Source organism: Plectropomus leopardus, chromosome 20 (genome assembly GCF_008729295.1).
Source record: "Plectropomus leopardus isolate mb chromosome 20, YSFRI_Pleo_2.0, whole genome shotgun sequence".
Taxonomy (NCBI): Eukaryota; Metazoa; Chordata; class Actinopteri; order Perciformes; family Serranidae; genus Plectropomus; species Plectropomus leopardus.
The window spans coordinates 6,380,543-6,406,558 of NC_056482.1; the positions used below are offsets into that span (position 1 = coordinate 6,380,543).

Genomic DNA, 26,016 nt, shown 5'->3' on the forward strand with positions numbered 1-26,016 from the left:
TACCATTTTTTTGTTCATTTTTGGTCCATGTCTTCTTAAGTTGCTCGTTGCCTCCTCTCCATGTTTTTGAAAGAAATCTCACCAATTTGCTCAGGTTTCAAAGGCTTAAACTGACGAATGTCTCTATAAATCACTGAAGATTTATTCCTTGACATTGACTCTCGTGTCTTTTATCAGTCTGGTGCTCCTGCTGGTGCTGCTGTGTTAAAATCTGACTTTATACTAGAGGTGCAACCTCAAGTTTTTAAGTGTTTCGTGTCTGTTGAAACCCCAGTTGCATCCACACTTGTGAAGCGTAGAAAACCAGCTGCACGGGTTTGTTAGAGGCCACCGCGCCGCGCTGAACCGCACTATATTACACAAGAGCAGAATGGACCCTGGACAGCAGCGCACAGCGGTGAGCTGACCCCTGCCAATACTTCACAGTAATCTGTGGAGCCATCAGTACTGTGGGCTCTCACCTCAAAGGTCATAAAGAAGTGGGAGAGATAAGAAAGGCATGAGAGAGCGAGGGGAGAGATATGGAGGTGCAGTGAGTGCAAACTTTGCCTGCGTCTCTCAGTTTACCAGAAAAATGCATTATGGAGCTGACAGAAATAGCCGTGGCCACAGAGCCACTCATGGTGATCTGGGGTCCTCATGTATCATGCAGTGCTGCAATTTAGGCCATCGTCTGGAGCATTAGCTTTTCACCCTGTTGATGACTTTTGGAAATGAATAATTTGTTATTTCTGAGAGATTCTAAACAAATTTCCCTCTTTAATTGCCTCAGTGCACCCAAAGTTTTGAGACTACTAATCGTGCATTCAGTGCATCAACATGACATTTGTGCAGTGGCGTCTTTAGGTCCGGTCGTCCGAGGCTTCAGCCTTGAATATTTTATGAAGAGCCTTGCATCTAAATATATAGTTTTCAAAAATAAGAATAGGCCTAATAATAAAAAAGCCCAGATCCAATAATCGGTCATTCCCTTATGCTTGAATAAATATTACCGGTGGGGGTAAATAGAGCAAAGTATTGCAATATTTTGCGTGGCAATATTGTATCGATACATGGCCGCCAAGTATTGATATTGTTATTATATAAATTATTAATACTGTAAATACAAATGAAACTTTTGGTAGCCTACTAGATAAATCAGTTGCTTTTTCAATGTTTTCATTTCAAATGACTGAAGTGAGATGAACAGACTAAAAAAACTTTATCTTATAGGAAAAAACAGACACTAAATTAAGTGACTTTGGTATTGTGATAATATCACATCATGGGGCCTCTGGTGATACCCACTACTTATAAATGTATTTAGTTACATTCTATCACTGTTAATAAATACATACGTTTCACTACTTTTCCAACACTAGTCAGTAGATGTTTAATTATAGCATTTTTAAAGTATTGTACTCAATATCAATTACTAACAACTACTAATATTGCTCTCGTCACAATTCATAATTAATCTGGAAAGAAAAACAATGTTTTTAAGGGTATTAAGGTGCCAGACTGCATAAAATAGGATTAAAATAGAGATTGTGTGTCAAAAAATCCCTGGGAAGCATCCCTCTCGACCCCCTGGGCTAAGCCCCCGATGTCCTCAAATCCTAGAAACACCCCTGCATTTATATGACGTAAAGTCGATGAAAATCGACCAGTTGTGTGTCGTGCAGTGCTGCAATTTAGGCCACTGTCAGGAGCATTAGTCTTTGGGCCTGTTGATGACTTCTGGCAATGAATAATTTGTCATTTCTGAGAGATTCTAAACGAAATTCACCTTTTAATTGCCCCAGTGAATCCAAAATTTTGAGACTAATAACTGTGCACTCAGAGCATCAGCATGACATTTGTGCAGTGCTGTCATAAGGCCAGGGTGTGAGACTTTAGCCCTAAATATCTCATGAATTTAAAAAACACAGGAAAAAGTTGATTAATGACTTTGTACGAAATGTCCCAAAAATTGCAAGTAATTAGCAGATTTATAAAATTATTTATAAAAAGCTATAGGGAAAAGTGTCTAGGGGAAAAAAATGAAAAAATATAGGGAAAAATATATTTATAATATTCATAATAATTACATATTTGATATGATAAACACAATAATTCTAATATTCGTTTGCATTTTCCAGGTAATTTCCTTGTGTTTGTTTTTTGTTATTTTGGTATTAATTTGTTTGTTTGTTTGTTAATTTTACTAATTCTCAGGTAATTTTCCTGTACCTTTTACTACTTCCTTTCTCATTTTTGTGACACTTCTTATGTTGCTCATTGCCTTATTCTTATGTTTTTGAAAGAAATCAAGGCGATTTGTTAAAGGGGTTAATCTGGAAAGCGAAAAACATTAAGGGGTAAATTAGCTGCATTAAAAATATATCTTTTTTTTTTTTAAATCTTTAAAAGAAAATCTGGTGAAGGATCCCCTGGACCCCCTGGGCTAAGTCTCATGTCTTTAAATCTTTGAATCGTCCCTGCATTCACATGTGTAAAGTCAATGAAAATCAACCATTTTTAATTATTAGAGCCTTTGTTTAGATTGAAAATATATATATATTGCATATTTTGTGCTGTTCCATTGCATTTTAGTGGCACTTCCCTTTAGATACCGGCAACACCCAAATCAGCTACACGATGGCGCCAGAGTCACATAAATTAAAAGCTCACCGTGTGTTTGAGTCCAAGGCATCCCATCAATAAAATATACTCTGAGCCCTCACACCCCTCTGTCACTGAAATGCGACACTCTGCATAACACTTTCGTGCGTATTTTGACATTTTGGCTGCGCAGTCATACATCGCAGTAATTTTTAGTTTGAATTACCAAGACGCGTGATCCGGAGCGCGCCAGAGAGCCCTCTTGTCTTTACGGGGCAGTGGAGAAAGACATGTCACTGTTCCCTATAAATAATCCCTCAGCATCAGTGTCGGCCGACCTCAGCCGCACTGCTCATTGTCATTCCCCCCGGGGACCGTCAGTGTCGGGCAGCTTTGGGCGAATCAGGCGCAATCGCCAAATATTACCATGAACGGACCCCAACCTGGCTGACATCATTGCGTCTGGCGATATAGATAGATCCGTAGTACCTCCTCCTTCCTCCTCTCATCCATTTGGAGCAGCCTGTGTGTGTAGTCAGTGGCACTTAATCACAGAGCGCACCAAGGCAGGAGGCGGACCGTCGGGCGTGCACGAAATAGAAACGGTGAACCGGAGAGGCAGCAGTTTGCGGGACAACGTAGACAGAGGAGCTATCCAGAGGACGTTTCCAGCGGGTTTTCCCCATCTTTATCCACCGCTGGCGCAAGTGTTGCATCCTCATCTACCGTCCCGACCCCGTTCAGGTCGTCTCTGCCGCGTCCGACTCGTTCGCAGCCAGTGCTTCCTTGGAGATGTCCAAAAAAAGACCAGCCGAGCCGGAGTCCCGGGTGAAACAGCAAGCCGCACTGGGCACCATGACTCGCCTGCCTTGTTTCTCACCGGAGTCTGTAGAATGAAGACGGCTTAAATCATAAAAACAGAAGTCCAAGCAGCGCGCAAAGATGTCGGTGCCTTTGCTGAAGATCGGCGTCGTGCTCAGCACCATGGCGATGATTACCAACTGGATGTCGCAGACCCTCCCCTCTCTGGTGGGGCTCAATACTACCAAGCTCACGGCGGCACAGGGAGGGTATCCAGACCGGAGCACAGGAGTAAGTGCGCAAGTTTCGTATATTTCCTGCATTTTCTGAATGAATGCAATTAAATTCACAGATGCGCAACATCTGTGCGCTTTGGCTCAGAAATAAAAAAACCCTCAGTTGCGCGCTTGCAAAGGCTCATGCAAAAGTAAAAAAGGACTTGGAGAAGCATCATAGATTTCTTCTCACTGCGTTTGATGCTGCTCCAGCTGCCACTGGGCTGCTGTCCCTGTCGGTATGCCTTCACTAAGTGGAAAGTTCTTTTATTTTCTCTTCTTGCTTGATAGAAATACGAGATCCAAGGTGGAAAATTAGGCGTTTGACGTGACAAATTTCAAAGCAGTCTTTTTTTTTTCATGTTCTCCAGCCCATCTGAAACAGCGGGAGTCCTCATTCTTCCTTTCTCAGTCTGTGTGAATGAGAGAGGCGTTCAAAGCCTGTGCACTGTTACAGAGTCAAGACGGAGCGTTTCTTTGTTTCTCTGTCAGGCTCCTGGCAGATTCGGAGCTGTCTCTGTGCCAGGATAATAATGTGAGCGCTCTGTCAAGTGGAAGCTTTGCACTGAAATTTAGAACAATGGATGAAGGCAAAGAAATGAATAAATTGTGAACAGAGAAGCAGATCTTTGCTCCGTTTTCTTGAATGTTTGTTCCATGATTTCAAGAAGAATTTTTACATGATATTTGATCTGATCATGTTTGTCAGTGATGGTGCAAGAGTCCTGACTGAGTAGATCCACGCTGAGATATCAAGGCAGGTGCTCGATAGTGATTTTCTTTGTCTTGTCAGCACATCCTTTGGTAGAGAGCAGTGCAGCTTTTTGGTCTCTGTCAAGTCTCTCCTTCTCACTAATTGACTCAATCAGCAGATGTGTCCACTGAGTCTTTTTTTTAATGGCTGATATAGTGATGAATATCTTTTTCAAAGTAACATACTCATCTGATCAGCAGGTTACTATCTCTCTGAGAAAAAAAAAAACTCTTTTTGACGTCACACTTTACATTCTTTCACACAGCCAGCCCACTGAATAATGGGAGTAGCTTGAGCTCCTTTGATTGGCTGTATCTTTTCTTTGTGTGGCTTTAGAATATAATTTATGATGGTGCAAAACGGGTGGAGCCTGGTGGGTTAGATTGTGATAAATGCAATGCAGACCAAGCATCAAACAGGCAATCTTAATGGACAAATAGCGGCAATTTTATAATTTCATAGACAAGGATGTGGTTTTTGTGGTGTCCTTTTTCTGTTTTTCTGCTCCCCTCTCATCCAGCATCGTCGTTCAACTTCCTTTATTCGTCTCAATATATCTGCTTCTTTTTCCTAAGGTGCTGCCAGCGAACCCAGAGGAATCGTGGCAGGTGTACAGTTCAGCCCAGGATAGTGAGGGGAGGTGTGTCTGCACTGTGGTGGCGCCCCAGCAGTCCATGTGTTCACGGGATGCCCGCACCAAACAACTGAGGCAGCTGTTAGAGAAGGTAATTACTGCTTAACTCCTTAGCAACTCATAAAGCATTCCAATCAAAGTCATACAATACCCAGAGTGACTGTCTTTTCACCTGCAGTACTTCACACTCAAAGGCGTGAGCGCATACTCTCATATAGGCTTACCCTGTGTTTGTGGTCTGCCTGTCGGACAAGAATAGGAATCATGCCCTAATGAGCTCCCTGGAAACCCAACAGGCGTCATGGGAGGCAGCTATACACTCACTCTCTGTGAATTTCTATTGTGCTGCACACATCCGACACAACAAGAATGATGCAACCAGGCTCAATACACACACCAGAAAGATGAAGCTACCCTATTTACACAACTGGAACATCTAAAGCTGCAGTAGGTAACTTTTGTAGCAAATATGACAGTAAAGTTATTTTTTTATAACTATCACTATGTCCTGACAATAGTACATGAGGCAGATAATCTGTGAAAATAATCTGCCTTCCTTGTGCTCCTAATGGCATTTGCGAGAATAAAAAATCCACCAATCAGAGCCGAGGAGTCTGTGACGCAGCTGTCATTTACTGTCACTGCTTGTGGACGATCAAACTCTCAAACTAGCCAGTGCTGATAAAATATAAAAATTCTGATAATGAGTTGCCCATTTCTTGCTTCAGATGTTTTCAGAAACATATTTTAGTGTACTGTTTAGCTGTAAATTGAGAAAGTTGCTCCGCCCGAAAAGCGGATGCTTTGCACAGTTAAACAATACACTGATATGAATCAAGATTATTTTACTGTGTTGCCTGTCCCTCACCTCAAATGTTTCCAGGTGCTTGGGTTTTGCTCAGATGTTTTTTTTAACTTGATAGCCAGGTCTCTAGCTTCCTCTTTTTACATCTAAACAGTACACTAAAATATGCCTCCAAAAACATCTACAACATGAAATAGGCCATGCATTAACAGAATTTTGATTAATATATGATCAGCGCTCCTAATTTGACAGTTTGACTGCCGTTCACAAACAATGGTTGACACGATTGACAGCTGTGTTAGAGACTCCTGGTCTCTGATTGGTTGTTTTCGTGGTTCTTGCAAATGCCATTAGAAGCGCTAGGAGGAGGCAAGGGAGCATGATTATTTTTACAGATTATCTGCCTCATGTACTACTGTCAGGATAAAGTGACAGTTATAAAAAATTAACTTATTATTATTTTTTTTAAAAAGTTGCTTTAAATGCTCCTTTTGTGTAAACGGGTTAGCCTCATATGTGTATTGAGCCTGGATGCATCATTCAGTGTGACTTCTTGGCTGTGATTGGTTGTTTTTTATGTTTTTGCAAAAACCATTAGAAGCAATAGGTGAAGGCAGAGGAGTATGATTTTTTTTCACATATTATCTGCCTCATCTACTACTGTCAGGATAACGTGACAGTCTAAAGCGTGAAAACAGAGCCAAGTAGAGGTCTGTGTTCTCTTAGACTACTTCAGTTACAATATGCTCAAAGATTATTATGGGATTTTTGCCCAAAGATGCCAAAATTAAAACGGCCAACTGAGGTTTAAGCACATTTATGAAAAAAAGGTTTTAACTTTTAAGCTTTTTTTTTTCAAATATGGAGTTGCTCTCCAAATATCGTAAAGTAGTCGATTCGCTCAATTTAACGGAGACATCATAGATCTCTTCAGAATAAATAGGAGATGTGCCAAGTTAATAGAGTCTCTCCACCACAGTTTTGTAGAAAGCAAATGTCTTAACAGTATGTATTCTACACTTCCGCCATGTGTGTTAGGCCCCTGACTAGCTGGCCTGTTGTCAGAGCTCGTGAGTCACTGCACGAAGAACGCCAAGCGAAAACAACATATTGAAAATCTGTTGCATTCCTTCCAGTCTCATCGCTCTAATTAGACTGTAATAAATAGGGATTTATTGCATGACTCACTCTGATGTGTCCATATGGCGCCTCAGGTCCAGAACATGACCCAGTCCATCCAGGTCCTGGATCAGCGAACCCAGAGGGACCTGCAGTATGTGGAGAAGATGGAGGTCCAGCTCCGTGGTCTGGAGACCAAGTTCAGGCAGGTGGAGGAGAACCATAAGCAGAACATCGCCAAGCAATACAAGGTACGCACCCAGAATTCCAGCCATCGACCCAACCGCCATTCTGTCACAGCGGCTCTGTAGCCCATCACACACAGCTGTGCCCATTCTGTGTTTGTGTGCTCCCACTGTGAAGATGTTTCAGAGTCGACTAAACCACCATGCCACATACCAAGAAATCCATATTGCATGAATGATCAACAAGTTTTAATAACTGAATACATGAACTCAGCTGCAAGAATTCATATCCTTATTTCTCACCAACTCACTTTCTAAAACCATTAGATGGAATCCCATATCAAATCTGAAATGTAATAGAATATTTTAAGTTTATCACTGAGTAGATTATGGTGAACTGTTGTACCACCAAGACATCTGCACATGGGACATATATATATATATGTTGCAGGTAGTGTGGAGTGTTATTGGAATCGTTTCGTAGCGCTGATACGCCTCAACGTCTCTACCAATACCAAACTGATCCTTTTTATTCTTTGAAACCCTTTTAATCATTCAACTAGGACTGTAACATTTTGTTTTCATTATCAGTGTGCAGATGGGTGCCTCAGTTCATTAATTAACTGTTAGGCCAATAAAATTGTGAAAAAGTCCCTCACAGTTCCTCAAAGCTCACAGTGACATCAGCAGATTACTGGGTTTATCCAACCAACAGTCCAAAAAAGGGAAAAGTAACAATTAAGTACAATAAAAGAGCTGGTATTGAGGAATTATTGACATTTTTCTTTGAAAAATGATTTAACGATGAACCAGATTTCAAAATAGTTGACAATTTTTGTTGCTGCCAGTTGACTTATTGCATAATAAACTACTTCCTTCGACTCATAAAGGAAGTTCTCAACATGCTAAATGTTGTCTTAACAGAAGCGGTCATAAATGCTTTAAAGATCAAAGAATAAGTAGAATAAGATTACATATTTGACAAGACAGTCGATGTCACATTTAAGTACTGACCAGATCAGGCAGTTTTCAGGCACTGTTCACAAGTATTCCTATGAAAAGTCATACACCACAATTCATATATAACTCATGCACTTGGGAAGGGTGTGATTGCATGACTAATGTACTAGTGGGCGGAAAGAAGTAAGTAGTATACAGACCAAAAGTCTGCTTAGGGAGGCGGGTTATGGTGCATGTGTCAAACAACACAGGTCTTTCCCCAAGGATACTGGCATTTGAAACTTTGAGAAACCAAGTAAACTTTGCGTTATTCTAAGGTAACTCATTATCATGTTTCTTTTCCTAAACATAACTAAAGTAACTTTACTTGTCTAAACCCGACTTACCAAATGTTACATTAAGCCTTCCTTTCTATTTCATTAGATATCATATGAACCGTTGAATGAGCATTTTCGTAAGATGTCATATGAACTATTATATGAGGAAACGTTGCTCAGATTCACTCACGTTTTGGATCGAGCTTTGCATGCTTAGCATTTCGCCCTACTATTTTCATAGATTCCTCTTGGAGCTGCTTATGATCTGGCACCCGGTTACCACCTTTTTATTAAGTCCTGACCTCACTTGCCCGTTGTGCTCAGGCAGGTCCCCAAACATAGCAAAATAAGAAGAAAGCAAGACAACACCAAGCCCCCAAAACACCTCTCAGCTTTTCTCCCATTTTTTCCCAGTGGACACTCAAGTTATTGCAGGAAAAAAAAAAATCCCTTTCGACCCAGAAAGCATTTTCCTCACAGGCCATAATAACAACAGACAAGTCTGTAAAACTGTTGACAGAACACATCAAACTGCAAAAAACATCAATTATTACTGTTCATATTTTCAATTATTGATCCATGGAGGTTTTATATTTCTAAAACTTTTCTTGAGCTGACAAAAGCAATTGAAAATCTGTCTCACTATAATCATTTAGGGGCCAAACGGCAGCAACACCGCCGGGCATATTTAGTGGGCCACATACTCTGGAAGCAAACACAGAACCTAGATACTTTTTGATGTATGCATCAGGCGAGCAATTCCATTGGACTGAATAGGGGCCATCTTGGGGTCCAGTATCCAAATCTAATAATACATCCATAGATAATTCAGGCAGATTCTCTCCAGATAAATACACTGCCACACACTTTTAATGGATTGTATGTGATAATTGCTTTTGTCTGAGTCTATACATTATTAGGAAAATTGCATAATACCTTTAAAAGTTTGTTTTACTCAGTGCTTCAAACACATTACATGCAGTATTAAAAAAAGCATTAAAGTTCGATACCCAGCCCTTTTTGCAGTCACTCACACAAATGCATTGTTTCAATTGTATCCCTCCCTTTTGTTTGTATCATCTTTACCTGCACCCACACATTTGTGCAACCCGATGCATGCTCAGAACCCCCATGCAACCAACCACATTCAACGCATGTCTGCATATTTCTGTAAGATGTCTTAAGTGCAAATACTAAGTGTGTGTGTGTTTGTTTGTGTGCCTTGTTAGCTAGGTTAGCAAGCCGTAGCCCCTGTCAACAGTTTGTCATTTTCTTGCTTGCAGGGCTAACTTTAAGACAAGTAAAGAGAGCCACAGGGAAGAAGAGGCAGGTCAATTCCAGATTCCCCTGAACTGGGCCACAGTACTGAGAGCATTTGGGCATCAAACAGTTAATTTACCTTTAGCACCATTAAGACTAAGAGACCCCACCCTTCTCCCAAACCAACCCACCACTGATCTCTTCCTGCATGTTACTGCTGTCAAAGTTTTCCATTTTAAAAGCTTTTTTCAAACGTAAATACATTTACGTTTGAAAAAATTATTTTATTACTATTATTATTACTATTACTATTATTATTATTTATTATTATTATATTATTATTATTATTATTATTATTTTTTATCTTTATTATTATTAATTGCTGTTATTCATTTTCTTTTTCTTTTGGCTTTTGTCTATGCATATTTGGTTACTCAACAAATCTCTGCGTAAAACTATAGACGTAAAATTCGAGACACTTTGTTGTGTGTGACATGTAAAAGCATGTAACCCTTAATACGATGTTGCATTTTAAACGATGATGACCAATAAAGAGCTTTCCCAATTGTTGTCGGTGTACCGAGGGCTTGCTTTTTAACGGCTGGTCACTGTCGAGGGGACGGAGCCACCTGCTCTGCTCGTCCAGCGGGGCGGAGAATTTATTCCTGGGTTTGTTTGCTCAGACACACACCTGCACAGACACAACACACAGACAAACACTGATCGCGGACACAAACAGGGGCTCATCGTGTCAGTGAAGAGGCAGGATAGAGTTAGAGTAGTCAGGTTCAGACAGGTGTTTTTCTTTTTTTTCTTTTCTTTTTTTCTTTTATGGACAGTCTCCTTTTGTCGCGCATGACACTCAACCGAGCTTATTCTAATCCTTTCAGGCCATTAAAGCGAAAATGGAGGAGCTTAGACCGTTGATACCAGTGTTGGAGGAGTACAAAGCCGATGCCAAATTGGTATTGCAGTTTAAGGAGGAGGTCCAGAATCTGACGTCAGTTCTAAGCGAACTTCAGGAGGAGATGGGGGCCTATGACTACGAGGAGCTCCACAACAGAGTGTCAAATCTTGAGGAGAGACTCCGAGCATGCATGCAAAAATTAGGTAGGCACAGAAAGTTGTTGGCACACACTTTGCTTTCAAACATGTGCATGCACCCAACACTCCCACTGACATATAGTGTGTTGTAAGTGGCCAGAAAGAGATGCTCAGGCATATTCACACGATTCAGAACATCACAGGAACATTATGTGTGACTGAGATACACAGTCTTATAACACACTCTCCATCTACAATTTATAGTTGTGTTTTGTATGTGCTCACCCTCTAATGGATTTTACTATAGGTGTACTCTTACATTGTCAAGGTAACCTGATAGTTGAGTCAATTAGAGGGCCGCACAAATACTCATATAACTGGAGTTACATCTGTGTAACTCCTATAGGGGAGACCAGGTATGGTTGTAACAAAGAGATGGCTGTAGCAGCACCACTTTCACCAAGAAGAGATGACCTATGAGTCATACAATGTATTTATTGTGTGAATATTTACTTTCTTACTTACTTTCATTAAAAAAAAATATAGCTGTGTAAAGAAATGTGCAGATTTTGAAGCCAAAATACTGATTTTTAGGCATGAAAGCATTATTTTCTGGAGCAAATCTATGTTTAATTAGTACTGATAGTGTAGTTAGAACTGTTTAACTCTTTGAAACCTGAAGCAATATTACCTGACGCTTTTCACAGCCTTTGAACCCTAAGCAAATTGGTGTGATTTCTTTCAAAAACATGGCAATGAGTAACTTTGTGAGAAATAATCCACAAATTGCAAGAAATGAGTCGATTTAGAAAATTATTTTTAAAATAGCCTGGGGAAAAAGCTATATTCATCATAATTACATATTTAAAATTGTTACAGAATTATAATTTTTCAGGCACTTTTACCTTGTTTGCTTGTTTTTTACTTACTTTTTTCATTATCTTGTATATATCTTTTTTTAAATTATTTTTTTGGTCATTTTTGAGTCATTTTTTATTTTGTTGCTCATTTTCTTCTGGTGTTTTTGAAAGAAATTAAACCAATTTGCTCAGGTTTCAAAGGGTTAAATTGTATCAGATTACATTAAGTAAAATGTGAGGCATTTAATTTTTTCACATTTCAAACCACCATGCTGCTACTGCTTAACAGTGGATCACAGGCAGGGATGTTTGCAACACTTTCTGTTTAATTTATCTATTTTACTTTTTTTGAAAGTGTGCCAAGATGCCAAGTTCATCTGAACTGAAAAAATCTGAAAATCTTATAGGGGGAGCGCCTTAACTAAAGTCTGCATCAGATGCGCTGAGGCAGGGAAACACAGTAAGGTTTGTCCCCAAAGAATCTCTTATCTGCCTGGTGACATTGAGTGAATGCTGCAAGAAATTACAAAACCTCTGAGAGAGAGGTCACCATAGCTGCTCTGTGTGGGCTATCAGTGCAGTCAAAAAGTCTACAAAAAGGCGCATTTTTAATTCCACCCTCTGTATTGGACAAGCCCCCCCACTTACACTCACTAACATCAGGCTTTTCTGTTTAACAGAAAAGGTTACAATTGGCATTCAGAACTCTGCTGTTGTTATGGGTATATATGGGCTCCAACTCCAATCAGCTTTGATTTACAGTGATGAAATTGTGATAACCAGGAAGACATGCTAATTTTAGCCCCTTTGCCAGCCCATTGCAGTGACGGGCAGTCACAAAATACTGTCAGTCTCCGCCCAAGCAGCGCACCAACATTGTTCAAATTACTCTGCAACAAGTGTGAAAGAGAGACCAAATCAGTAAGAGATATAAAATAGACGTAACCATTGTAACATTTTCCCTGGCCTCCATGCTGCTTTCTACTCTTTTCTGACCTGTTTTCTGTTTTCTTCTATGACTTTGAGTATGACACACCGGGGGGGAAAAACACCCCCAGAAAAACAAAACAAAGGCATGCACATCTGCTGCCTAACCAGTCCAGATTGTTACAATGGAACTAGTAGAAGTAGAAAAATAAGTTTACTTTATGTCAATATTTGACAGTTTTTACATAAAAACTCAGCCAATTATCGGTGCTGGGACAAAAAGTGTTACAACCATACCCAGTCTCCCCTGTGTTCTTTACTATGTCCAGCAAAGAGTTCAATTGGTCCATTTTCAGAAAATCAACACCAGTTTTATGTCATTAATCCATTAAAAAGCCAAAAAATTCAAGGTTCCAGCCTCTCAGATTTAATGTTGTCATTGTATAACGAATATTTTGGGGCTTTTTGTCTGTTTATGAGACAAAACAAACAATATGAAGATGCCACTCTGGGCTCTGGAAAATTGCGACAGACTTTGTTCACAATTTTATGACATTTTATAAAGGAAATCATGAATCTGAAATAATAATTAGTGGAAGTCCTACAAGGCCCGCATTTGTGTTTGTTGGGACACTGGAAAATTTTGTTGTAGAATTCTGCATGAATCTGTGGTAGCTTCCTGCAAAACTGGCTTCCTGTGATGAAATCAATGAGATGTTTAATACATGATAAGGCAGGAGGTGTTTTACACTGTTTCACAGGTACACACACACAAACACAAATTAATAGATAGCATAGAGAGAGAGAGAGAGCTACTGACAGCAACAGTCTTATCTTTGCTTTTAGCCCCTGTCTCAGTCTCTTCACACTTCTGTCACAGCCCACAGTGCTAATAGATGCACACCCACGCTACAGTGACTAAGATATATTACAAGTGCAGAGACACTTACACGCCGCACATCACGGGTATATTGTGTCCCTGTTTGGAATTATTCACAGCGCAAGATGACAGCAAGAAATTGGGTAAAAAAAACTTCTGGTTACAATACCTTTTAGACAGCTAGTCGCAACACACCGATTGTGTTTAAATTGAACATGTAGAGCACAAAAAGCAGACGCCTAATCTCAGCTCTGCAGCTACTTCCTCTGCCATTATTTTCTCTTTATCTATGCACACAGTTATTTATTTATTAATTTATTTTTTACTGCCCACCGGACTGTAGTTTTGTCTGGTTTTTTTTTAGCTCTCAGTTCGATGCACACGCCGCCACTCACATCTGTGGTCTGACTGTCAAAGATAGGAGAGGTAGGAACTGCGCGAGTTACTCCAGTGTGTGTGCGCGCGAGATCAGATGAGATAAAGGCGAGGTCACCCAGCGAGGGACTGGCTCAGGCAGAACAGAGGGTGGCGATTCCTTTCATCTTCACACGATTCCAGAGGCACTCATGCATGGTGCACACAAATACACTCCACTACACTCCCGTTATTGAGATTAAACTTGTGAAGGTCACTAGATAATTTGCATCAGCAGATCAACAACAGCAGGGAAAAAAAGAAAAATAAAGAGGGTAGGAGAAATTTGAGTATTGAATAATAGATAGAAGGCGCTGATAGGAGGTGGTAAAAGGGGGAGGGAGAAGGAGTGATAAAGTGAAGGCGAGCTGGGAAAGTGAAAGAGAGTAACTGGGGTCCCTGCAGAGCTGTCCTTCAAGCTGTTTTGTGCAGGAGAGACTAACAGGCCGGCGGCTGCTGGGACACAATGGCCATCGATCAAGGGGACATGCCAGCTTGCTGGGCAATAATCAAATAAATAAATCACCCTGTGTCGTGCCCCAGCAACGTGGAGGCACAGAGAGCTTCAGGCGAATCCAGTCCCCTCACACCGAAACACTGATGAATGGAGCAGGAGAGCCATACCAGCACATAAATCCCTCTGCTGCCGGCTCTGCAACCATTGTTCTCACCTTCCATTGCCTCTATGGAAAATAAAATTATAAGCGTAATGTTAACAGCCAGGTTCAAATACCAGAGAATCAATATCTCTTGCTTTGCAAACAACCTCAACATATCTCAGTTTAATGAATTTCCCCCAGTCTCATCTTTATTAAAGAATAATTGGTTTATTTTAGAGAATGTGTGTAGCTCTGGCTATTGTTCATTTTTTATTGCTGAGATGTGAGAACACGGAAACATCGCTTCAAAGAAGTCACACAAGCAGTCAAATGATACAGCAGGTGTTAACGCTTCAAATTTTGGACATCTCTCAATGACATATATGTGACATAATAAGCCAATAATGAGTTAACCCTTGGAAACTTGGATAATCATTTCTTGTGCCTTTCCCAAGCACTTAAACCTTTGAAAATTAAGCAAATTAGTTTGATTTCTAACAAAAACAGGGTGGAAATGTAATAAGCAACTTTGCATAAAATGTCTTGCAAATTGCAAGAAAAGGTGACAAGAAAACTACCTTTAAAAAGAGAGAATTAACATAATTTCTGAATAATTTCACAGAAATGTTACATATGTATATATATATATATATACATATATATATATATAAAATCGGCATTCACACCAGCTGACTCTGCAGTAGTCAGTTATTAGTTATTTATTCACTATGGCTGGGACCGGCTGTGATGGAAATATGTGTTTATTTTAGCCTGCTGATCAGTGAGATGCATCATTCCAAATTAGCGTGAACCAAATTTCAAAGAGAGACTGAGTAAGTAAGAGTTACGTAAAAAGAAGTAACTGCTGTACAGTTTTCACAAGCCTCCATACTGCTTTCTACTTTTAACTAACTGTAATGTTGAACATGACACACCAAAACAAAACACACACATAAGGAGATACTCACCTGCTGCAGAGCTGTGCACACAGCCCTGGTCTACTGTCAGTGGGAAAAGACATATTAGCATGTTCACCTGCATTTAAAAACCTGTGTGCATGTGCTAATTTTGTTGCAAAAGGGAAATAAGTAGGCTTCATCAGGATTGTGTGGAAGTGGTGACAATGATGTAACACCACCAGTGGCCATCAAATGTTGCTTAACTCTGATTGAAGTATGTGACATCAGCTTATTCCACTTTGATGTGATCCCACTTCAAAGTGGTGAGAAGAGCACAGAGAAACCTCATGTGAAATAACCGAAACTGCTCTCACATTGGCAGAAAATGGTGTGTTTATGTAGGACCCCATCACATAGTAAGAGGATTATTGATAAAATAAGTTGACATAGCCTTTAAAGAGGCTTTATGCAAAATTCAGAGCGAGTTGTTTGTAGATGGTTCTCACAATGGCGGTGGCTGAGTGTGCGGCCAGTAAGTAACTATGGCAATTCGATAAATAGAACAAAATAACAGTAACAGTGCACTACTCTTCCAACACTGTATCCAGTTCTCTTTATACATCTGTGATGATCACAACACACCCAGAAGAAGCGTGACTTCATTCTCTGCTCAGGACATTTCTACTCTTATATCTGAACATAGCAAAAAGTGATTTGCTGTTATATCAACCCTTTGAAACCATGAGCATATTGATTTCTTGAAGAACATTGGGAGAAGGTAATGTGCAACTTAGGAAGAGATGGCCCAACAATTAGCAATAAATTAGTAAAAAGTCACAAGAAAATTACTTGAGAATTTAAAAAAAAGAAAAAGGAAAGGCAAAAAATAACCACAAAGAAAATTACCTCAAAATGTGCTGAAACTTGAAGTACTTGAAACTTGAACTTAACATAATTTCAAATATGTTAGTATGATAATTATGAATATTGTAGTTTTTAAAAACTAATATTCAGGTCTATTAATTTTATGCAATCCCCCCCCCCCATGTTTTCAACAGAAATCAAACCAATTTGCTGAAGTTTGTAACGGTTTAACAGCTTGTAAAAGGCATCAACACAGCAGCCCAAGGAAACTGATGTCAATCCAGTTTTCAAACCTTTAAAGTTAGCTTCAGATTACATGGAAGAAAAATGAAAGGCAAAGAGAAAGGCTGTTAGTTGTAAACATCTACGGTTATAGATAGATCTGTTTATAGATCTGCGTTCTGGTTCAACTCTGACCTGTTAAACTTGCCGTGAACACAGTGTACCAACGATTGGTAGATTCATTGATTTGTTGAGTCAGGACTCCAAATAATAGTTTTTGTCATCTTTTAAAGGGTTAGTTCAGTATTTTCCAACTCGGACCCTACTTTCCATGTTTTGTTTAACTGACTAAAGGGAACAACAATTTTTAATATTGGTCCAGTATTGAGCATGACAGTTACGGTATGCACAAAACAAGCTGCAATGTAACCATTCCGGGCATGTTCACATAAATCGTCATCTGAAAGTACTTGCTTTTGCCACAGACAGGCTCAGATTGTTCCGAGTTTCTGCAAACAAAAGGATCCCTACGGAGACTTTTTGTCAAAGAGTCAGATACCGTTTGTTTAACCAGAAATCGCTATTGCCAAGCACACCAGACTGCATTGAAATAAACAGCAATTTCAAGGGGAAGTCATTCAAAAGCACATGCCCCGTGCACAGCACTGTCAGTCCTTTGAACGTGATGGCTGGAAACATTAGATAGCAAACAAGCAGAGTCACTGCACACAAGAGGGCTGAATTGCTTTTTCTCTTTATTTAGTCTTCATTTGAAACCTTGCAGACGCCTATAGCTTCATCAGGTTTGCTGTATTGTGATGTGCATGTCATTTAGTGTGTCGAATAGTTTATATGATGTGTGAAATTTTAAAGTGATAGGCATGTAGACACAACCATATGTAGAGAGAGAGACTACTCAGCAGACTCTCTGTCCTGCTGCTGATTGGATTTTTATTGTAGGGCAAACCGGATCATTCCATGGGTGAAACGTGTTATTTGCAAAGTTTCAAATGAAGATAAAACGAGTTATTTTGGTGTGTATAGAGCCAGCTTTATTTCACATCTACCTGAGTGAATCATGGCTTTATTTGAATCAAACCAGAGTATGTGAAGTGGAACGACAAATCAAGAAGATTTTTTGGGAGTTTTTCCTCACTTTGAATGAGGTGTATTTTATGATGATAAAATTTATTTTAATGGAGTCTGGTAGGTTTGATGATGGCAGTTTTGGGGCTGCTCCTGGTTAAACACAAGAATCTTACTCTTAAATAAAAAAGGTCCATATCTGTAGGGATCCTTTCCACAACATGCCAGACACTTAAATAATAATAAGAACATGTCAAAAAACCAAACATTTTTAGTGGATGTACATTGATGGTGTAAATATGCCCAAAATGGTTACATTGCTGCGGTCTCCCTCGTTATTTGACCAATTTAAAATATGTTCTTCTCAATTCTCACTTAGACATAAAAACATTGGAAAATAGGGTCCAGGTTGAAGAATACAACTTCCCTTTAAGCAAAACTGATAAATGTGCTGTATCCAGTTTCTCTTATGTGAGATCTTAATGCTTTTTCTTTGTCATATATAAAATTACACAGTGCATATATATTTTGGGTTTTGGACACCTGGTCAGACAAAATTAGACAACTGAAGACATAGACTTAGGTTGTAGGCTACTGGAACAGCATTTTAAACTATTTTTGGAAATGTGATAGTCAAAATGATGACTCAGTTAAATGGGAAAATAATCAGATAAACTGACTGGAAAATCAAAATTAAAATGAAAAAAGAGATAGTTGTAGCCTGACTATGAATATTTTGTGTGTGCTGACTTTCGGTTTGCCTGTTAAATTAAGTAGTGTAGATAGTAATGAGCTGTCTGGTTATCTGATGATGCCTGTTTTTTGCTCTGTTGAACTTTGACCGTGCCTTGTTGTTGCGCTCCCACATTACTTTGGTGAATATAATTTCATCATAACTGATGAAAAATTACAGCCAAAACCACAAAAAACAAGACGCATGTTGAAATAAAGGAAAATGATCCTTGTGAAAATAACTATCCCTCCTCATCAGTATTCATTCTATATCTAAATCCTCACATTTCAGGGTAAAGGCTGATGGTGTTTTTTTTGTTACATCAGCTCCCATTAGGTTTTTCCATTGGCTCTGCCCCTTTGCTTCAGCCTCCAGCAAATTCAGGCCAAAAGGGGATTAGATCCAGTGTGCATCTCCAGACTGCAGATCCATCAGCAGACTCCCCGGCAGCCGGCAATAGTAGTGCCATCTAAAGATAGAGGGCATGATTAGAGAGGAGAAAAAAATAAATAAATCAATGGGCCAGTGTATTACTGCGGACTCTAATCCCACTGAGGGTTACATAAGGGACTCAACCCCCCGCGAGAAATAGTAGATGCTGCTCATGTGACCATGTGTTTGTCTCTCAGCCCGCTGAGGTGTGATGCCCACTCACACTCACAGGCACGACATATGTTGCACACACAAACACTCGTTATGCACAATTATAATTATGTAAGCACAATTATCATTATGTAAGAGGAAGACGTTTCACCAGATGAGACAGATAACAGAATGAGACGATCAGAGGAAATCTGCATGTTCGACTTAAAATGTTATTTCCAATGGTGGAATGTAACTAAGTACATTTACTCAAGTACTGTACTTAAGTATAAGTAAGTATAATTTTGAGGTATTTGTACTTTACTTGAGTATTTTATGTTCATGCTACTTAATCCTTTTACTTCACTACATTTCAGATAGAAATGTACTTTTTACGTCTCTGCATTTATCTGACAGCTTTATTTACATTACAAATTACAATTTTTGCATTAAGAACAAAATATAAATATAAAGAATTTGAATTTCGTGGAGTGTTGAATTCTATTTTGTTTATAATTTTGAGTTTTTGGATGTTTGTTATTTTTCATTTAAAAGTTATTTTCTTGTTACTTGTAACCTTTAAATGCTGCAGTTTTTTTCTTCTATTATTTATGATTGATTTTTCTCTTCATTTTGATAATAATTTTGAGTTTTGGGGGGTGTTTTTTCCTTTTTTTATAATTTGAGTTTTTTTTCTTGTTTTAAATGATTTGAAGTTTTATGAATTTGTTATTGATTTTTATTCTTTTTTTAATTTGTTTGTTTGTTTGAACATTTTTCTGCATTGGGTACTTTTCATACTTTAAGTACATGTTTCTGATTATACCTACCTATACTGAAGTACTATTTTCAATGCAGGACTAAGCACAGGATCTAAATACTTTTTCCACCACTGGACATTTCACAACAGTTGAGAGCAAGAAAGTTGGTATGAAGAAAGAGTAATGATGAGTGTTGCAGTAAAGGGTTAATGATGCCTCACAGAAAAAGATGTTAATGAAAACCTAAAATGAGCCGCCGTCACAGTCCTACTCTTTAAATTAGCACTTCAGAGCAACTCATCACATTCACGGGATAAAATTAACTCGTCAGAATCATCTAATTGACTTTTGTCTCGTCCAAGTATCCGCCCGAAAAACGACCTAAACGAATGGATGAGCTGCGGCGGTGCTTTGAGGTATTATTACGTGCTAAAATCTCTCATTTCTGCTCATTAGAAAGGGCGCATCAGTCTGACCAGCTCTCAATCAGAGGAGGGGCCACAGAGCCCAGTGTTAGTTTTGTCAAATTCACATTAACACCTCAATCAACACTAATTAACACTACAGCAGCTTACAAGAGGCACGCTGCAGCAGAATACAGAGCCTTTCCTATTCTCTCTCCCTCTCACTCCCTTTCTCACACATCCACACACAGAGAGAGTAAAACAGGCATTAGCATGTGTGAACTGAATATCAAGCGCCTCGTGTTACAGTACATCACGCAAAGACAGAGGCGTAGCAACAAGCTGGACACCAACAATCTGCAGGCAAACTCATTTGGACTGAAAGTAAATGGAAGTGAATCCCTTGTAATAGATTTTGAATTAATACCTGAGCAGCTGTTGCTCTTGGTGTTCCCATCTCACTTTTTTTTTCTCCTCTTGCAGCGTGCGGCAAGCTGACGGGCATCAGTGAACCCATCACCATCAAGACGTCTGGATCCAGGTTCGGCTCCTGGATGACCGACCCGCTGGCCCCTGAGGGTGACACACGGGTATGTACCGCTGCACACAATCCGTCACACAGTGTGGATGGGAGTCATCTCCTATTATGATGTCAGATGTATGGGTGGGCATCAGACTGTCAGTACCATAAGCTGCTCCATCAATATTAACCCTTTGACTGTTTGGACTGTCATCCCTTTTTTTTTTTTTTGTGGTGCTAAATTCAGACGGAGTAAGTATTTAAACTTTTAAGCCCTAAGCAGATTGGTTTGATTTATTTTGAAAACATGGGGAAAAAAACAACAATGAGCAACTTGGCAAGAAATGTTGAACAAAATGCAAGAAATTGGTAGATTTATAGATTTCTTTTTTTTTTTTTTTAGCATCTGTTTTCGTTCTTCTGATATATTAACTCTACTTTTACAATCATTTTCTATGCGGCAAACAATTAAAGAGTTTCATTCCAAAATAAAAAAAAGAACTCTAACAAAATGAGCTAGGGAAAGAACTATATTTCTAACTATCATAATTAGATATTTAAAATTATGTTGTAGAATTATTGTTATTTTTTTTGCATTTTAAAAAGTTTTTTTTTAATCACTCTACCCCAATTTTTAGTTTTTTTTTTTTTTTCTAATTTTTGAGTCATATATTTGCCATTTTCCCAATTTATTAGGAATAAATCGAGCCAGTCTGCTCAGGTTTTAAAGGGTTAATCGATATATTTATATTAGCAGTGGATCAAATGGCTGTGTGTAATGTGAAAGTGGTTTCTCACAGTGACAAACAACTCTGAGTTCCCCTCAGCTTTATGGAGCGTTAAGCTCTTGGAGCTCTTTTTTGGGGTTTTATGTCCTTTGCTACATACCCGACACCAAACAGCAGACAAAGTAAGTAACTGGCTGGTGAACACAGTGGAGCATTTAGCCTCAGGAGTTGGAGTTGGTGGAGATCTGATCTGAGCTGCAGGTAGAAGGAGAGTGAATATGACTTTTATCTGGAGGCCAGAAATATGATTCCAAAACAATGTTCCTCCATGTCTGCTGAATGTATAAATAGGCAGCTGTTTGCTGACATGTTTGCTCCATCAGCTTTGTAAAGTGATATACAGTATATACAGTATATGTTAATGTTTCTCCAAGTGGCTCCAAAAATCAATTAATGCTGGTTTAAGATAATATATGATCCTCTACATTGATGTAATATGTAGATTTGATTTTTTTTTTTTTAAATTATTCATCAACATTTTTACATTGTGTACCTACAAAGCTTCATTCAACCTTTTTAAAGAAACTTTTTCTTTTTTACTTCCGTATTTTTAAAATCCAAAGTGGTAGCAAACAGCAACAGAATCCTGTGTTGTGTCGTCTTCCATGTTTCATGTTTGGTTTCCATCTTGTATTTTGACCCTGTTCAAATGAAAAAAGTTTTTGCTTTTTTTGTTTTTTTTGTTTTTTCAGCGCAGCACTGTAGGTGTTGTTTTACACATGTTAATTATATTTGTAATATATAAATTGTCACAAAAAAAATCAATTGCAAACTGCAAAACTTACATTTTTCCTGTTAATTTCACACGGAGAAACAAACACACAATTGCGTTATAAAAAATGCGGTTGATTATTTTTTTAAGCAAAAGATTAACTGGTTTCACTTAAATGTGAATTTTCAGATTGCGGTAAACTGTAGATGATAGTAGACTGAATATCATTGCACTTGGACTGTTTTAAGCAACACAAAGATTTTAAAAATGACAACTGGGGCATGGGAAATGATCATAATCATATTAATTATTAATGAATATTATCGTTAGTTGCAGCCTCACAATAACTGATTTGCTCAAATTGAAAAAAATGAATACGACCACACTGTTTGTAAACACTTAATGCTGATGTACTTTGTTCAAAGATCTGCAACACAGTTGTCCTGACTCCACAGTCAGAGATGACCCTGATCATAGGTGACGGTCATCTCTCACTGTGAAATATAACAAAGGTCTGTGTTTTTGGTGACTGTCCTGTTATCGGCTGAATGCTTCTTGGTTGCCTCTGATTGCAGAGTGGAGTTGGCTCAATAAACGGGTCTGCTTTCATTAGTAAACCACATTAAAATGAAATGCCAGGGATAAATCTATGTGGTCTTAACTGGAAGCTGCCCAGCGCACAAGGAAGTGAGGGAGCTGGAAATAAAGAACGTTTATTTGTCGGCTACATGCTCTTTGTGCAGCAGCTTTATGAGACACATTAATAAGAGACAGAACTCTCAATGTCATACGGGAGGAGAAGGGCTAAAATCTTGAGAAGAGCGATCAGTGTGCAGTACAGTAGCTGTGTAAACCCACGGTTTGCCTCCTGAAGGCTAATTGTCATGAAAACACCGGCTGCATAATGTGTGTATTTAAACAGATTCAGCGTACTGCTGACTAAGATCATATTTAGCATACTGTAAGGCAAGTTTTTTAGTAGAAACTAATACATTTTGAGCCGAAGACATGAAAGATGTGCTGTGTTATCAAAGGGCAGGAAAAGAAGAATGAGTGTAATTGATGGGAGCAGACAGTTCTGCTCCATTTCTTTTTATCTCTCCGTTTCCATACCTTGGGTTTTTTTTTTCCCGGGCCCTTGGAGACCTGCTTCCTTGATATGAATCATTTTTTAAGTCAATCACAGCAGCTCTTGGAAGCAGGTAGAGGATGGGCTCCAGGTGTCTCAGCCCCTCTGAGACGGAGGAAGTGTTTGAGCCTGTAGCAGCTCCGGAGTGAGAGCTCTCTGCCCACCACCGCAGGGGCCAGCAGGAAGCTGGGTCGAAGCAGCTGAGACAGGGCTTTTATCTAGAATGATGGGCATTATCCCTGCGGGGCCCGGCTCATGCCACCCCGCGGCTGTCGTGCTGACTGTTTGTATTCAGGAGCTGCCGGATCTCAGCTTCGTCTGCTCCTTGAGGAAGTCTCAGAGCTAACTTAATTGGGATGCTTGTTGAGGGTGTGATTTGATTTATTCTGTGTGTGATCTGCATAGAAGATTCAGATATTTCAGGCACAAAGGTGAATGATGTGGATAGGGGTTTCTAGCTCTGCTGTGCTCAGCCTGTTCTCATTCCCAATTCATCAAATACCACCGCTTGGGAAGGGATTTTTTGGCATCAAACACTGGCGCCAAAAGGCACCTGTCACTATGAAGGTGGACTGGTCCAACAAAGCCCGGACTTTCACCTGGGAGACTGCTGTTTGCTTTCTGTATGAATTTTGCGCCAAACCATGATGTTTTTTGTAAACCTAACCATGTCCTGTCGTTGCCTAAACTTAAGCACAGGCTTTTTTTGCCTAAACCTAACCATGCGATTTTTGTAGCTTAAGTAAACAAACGTAAATACAGGGTGTGTTTCACTGAAGTAAGTTTATTTTGAAAAAGACTGTATCCATCTAATGAGCAGAAACTGTGCATTTCCTGTAAAAACATAATGAATTTAACAGGCATAAATTGAAACAACGTTCTGGAATATCAACAACAAACACAGGAGAATATCTTTATGCGTCATATGATTACGTATAAAAGTCCACTGACCAGTGGCGGTATTTGACGAGTTAAGATGAGAATGTGTTGCTGTGCTTGATCCTAATTCCTTCTTTCTCCCTCTTGTCATGGTGTTTTAGGTCTGGTACATGGATGGTTACCACAACAACCGCTTTGTACGGGAGTACAAGTCAATGCAGGACTTTATGACGTCGGACAACTTCACGTCCCACCGTCTGCCCCACCCTTGGTCAGGAACAGGTCAGGTTGTCTACAACGGCTCTATCTACTTCAACAAATTCCAGAGCCACGTCATCATCAAGTTCGACTTCCGCACCTCTTCCATCAGCAAGTCTCGGCAGCTCGACTACGCCGGCTTCAACAATGCGTATCACTACGCCTGGGGCGGACATTCTGACATCGACCTGATGGTGGATGAAGGAGGTCTCTGGGCTGTTTATGCCACTAACCAGAACGCCGGTAACATTGTCATCAGCAAGCTGAACCCCAACACTCTGCAGATCATTAAGAGCTGGACCACCAACCACCCCAAAAGGAGTGCCGGCGAGTCTTTTATGATCTGTGGCACGCTCTACGTCACTAACGGCTACTCGGGTGGCACCAAGGTGTACTACGCCTACTCCACCAACTCCTCTACCTATGAGTACATTGACATTGCCTTCCAGAATAAGTACTCGCATATCTCCATGCTGGACTACAACCCGCGTGACCGAGCCCTCTACGCCTGGAACAATGGCCACCAGGTCCTCTATAACGTCACACTGTTCCACGTTATCCGCTCAGAGGAACTGTAATGGATTACGTACAAGAATTCATATCGTCTGTGTAGAGATCTCCCTATATTCAAAAATATATCTGCGAAAGAAAAAGACTATGGAAAGATCATTCTATCTATAATATCAAATACCGAGAGACTTCATTAACAGGGAATGCAAAGTGGATTGAATGTGCATAAAAAAATATCTAAAATTGAAGGGTTTCATTCCAAAATGTGATATATTTGTTACAGAAAAAAAGCTTTATCAGTTAATATCACAGATGATTGTTAATAAAAACAGAACTGTTTTGTAAATAAAGGTCTTAATATACCCATAGTAAACTTTATTTTAATAGCTGCCATCATTTTGTTAGAGTTTTTTTTATTTTGGAATGAAACTCTTTAATTGTTTGCCGCATAGAAAATGATTGTAAAAGTAGACTTAATATATCAAAAGAATAAGAACAGATGCCAAAAAAAAAAAAAAAAAATCATCACGCCTTCTTTTTATATTATGGGATATCAACCTGTGGCTCTTCTGTAGAAATCCTCCCTTGCAGAACTTTTCTTTTGGTCAGTGGGGGTCCTGAAACGAAGACTGTTAAACTGTCGGATCCCCGGGTCCCATGGACACACAGAAAAGTGGGAGGTCAGTCTAGTCAGAAGACTTGATAGCCTATAATGGGTGTCATATCGTTTTTATCAAGTAGCAAATCAAAAGTCTGTAGAGAAACAGCAAACAACAATAACAACATCCACTAAAAGACCTGAAGGCACTGACTGTTGACAGCGCTGTCGTTTGAGATGATTTTTCCGTGTTAGTGACTATGTGTGAAAAAGGCTTTCTTTGCATGAGTGTTTTCTATCACTCCGGTCTGCTCTTCTGAATGTCTTTTTGCTGTATGATACTATTAAAAAAAAAGGAGGGAGGGAGGGAGGGAGGGAGGGAACAAGGTGGAATACTTCGGGGATTTGAAGATTTCTTTTTCTTTCCTGCTTCTTTCTATTTAGTTCTTGTTTTGTTGATTTATCTCTTTCTTTGCAATCATTTTATTTTTCAAATGTTCTTGTATCACTGTATAACTGTTGGCACCGGTTTTGCCTCTCTGTATTTGTTTATTCGGACTGCGTGGGATGAATCTATCTAGCTCACATCTCTACGAAGAAGAAAAAAAAAATAACAGAATGTATCGAGTCTTGTACCCTGGGAACCTGGTCCTC

General features: G+C 39.4%; 1 protein-coding gene across 1 annotated transcript; it reads left to right on the plus strand.

Moving 5' to 3' along the window:
- Positions 1 to 2,855: 2,855 nt before the first annotated feature.
- On the plus strand, positions 2,856 to 25,669 carry olfm1b (olfactomedin 1b). The gene is made up of 6 exons (XM_042509468.1): positions 2,856 to 3,675; positions 4,989 to 5,138; positions 7,067 to 7,222; positions 10,584 to 10,803; positions 20,452 to 20,558; positions 24,158 to 25,669. Exons 1-6 carry the CDS (start codon positions 3,526 to 3,528, stop codon positions 24,830 to 24,832), a joined length of 1,458 nt encoding a protein of 485 aa, XP_042365402.1. The 5' UTR covers positions 2,856 to 3,525; the 3' UTR covers positions 24,833 to 25,669.
- Positions 25,670 to 26,016: the final 347 nt, after the last annotated feature.

What these genes read in the sequence shown, in the direction of transcription:
- olfm1b (XM_042509468.1), top strand. Translation starts at nt 3,526, where the DNA reads ATGTCGGTGCCTTTGCTGAAGATCGGCGTCGTGCTCAGCACCATGGCG. An exon ending in TGAGGCAGCTGTTAGAGAAG is followed by an intron (nt 5,139 to 7,066) that starts GTAATTACTGCT and finishes ATGGCGCCTCAG; the next exon opens with GTCCAGAACATGACCCAGTC. An exon ending in CCCCTGAGGGTGACACACGG is followed by an intron (nt 20,559 to 24,157) that starts GTATGTACCGCT and finishes ATGGTGTTTTAG; the next exon opens with GTCTGGTACATGGATGGTTA.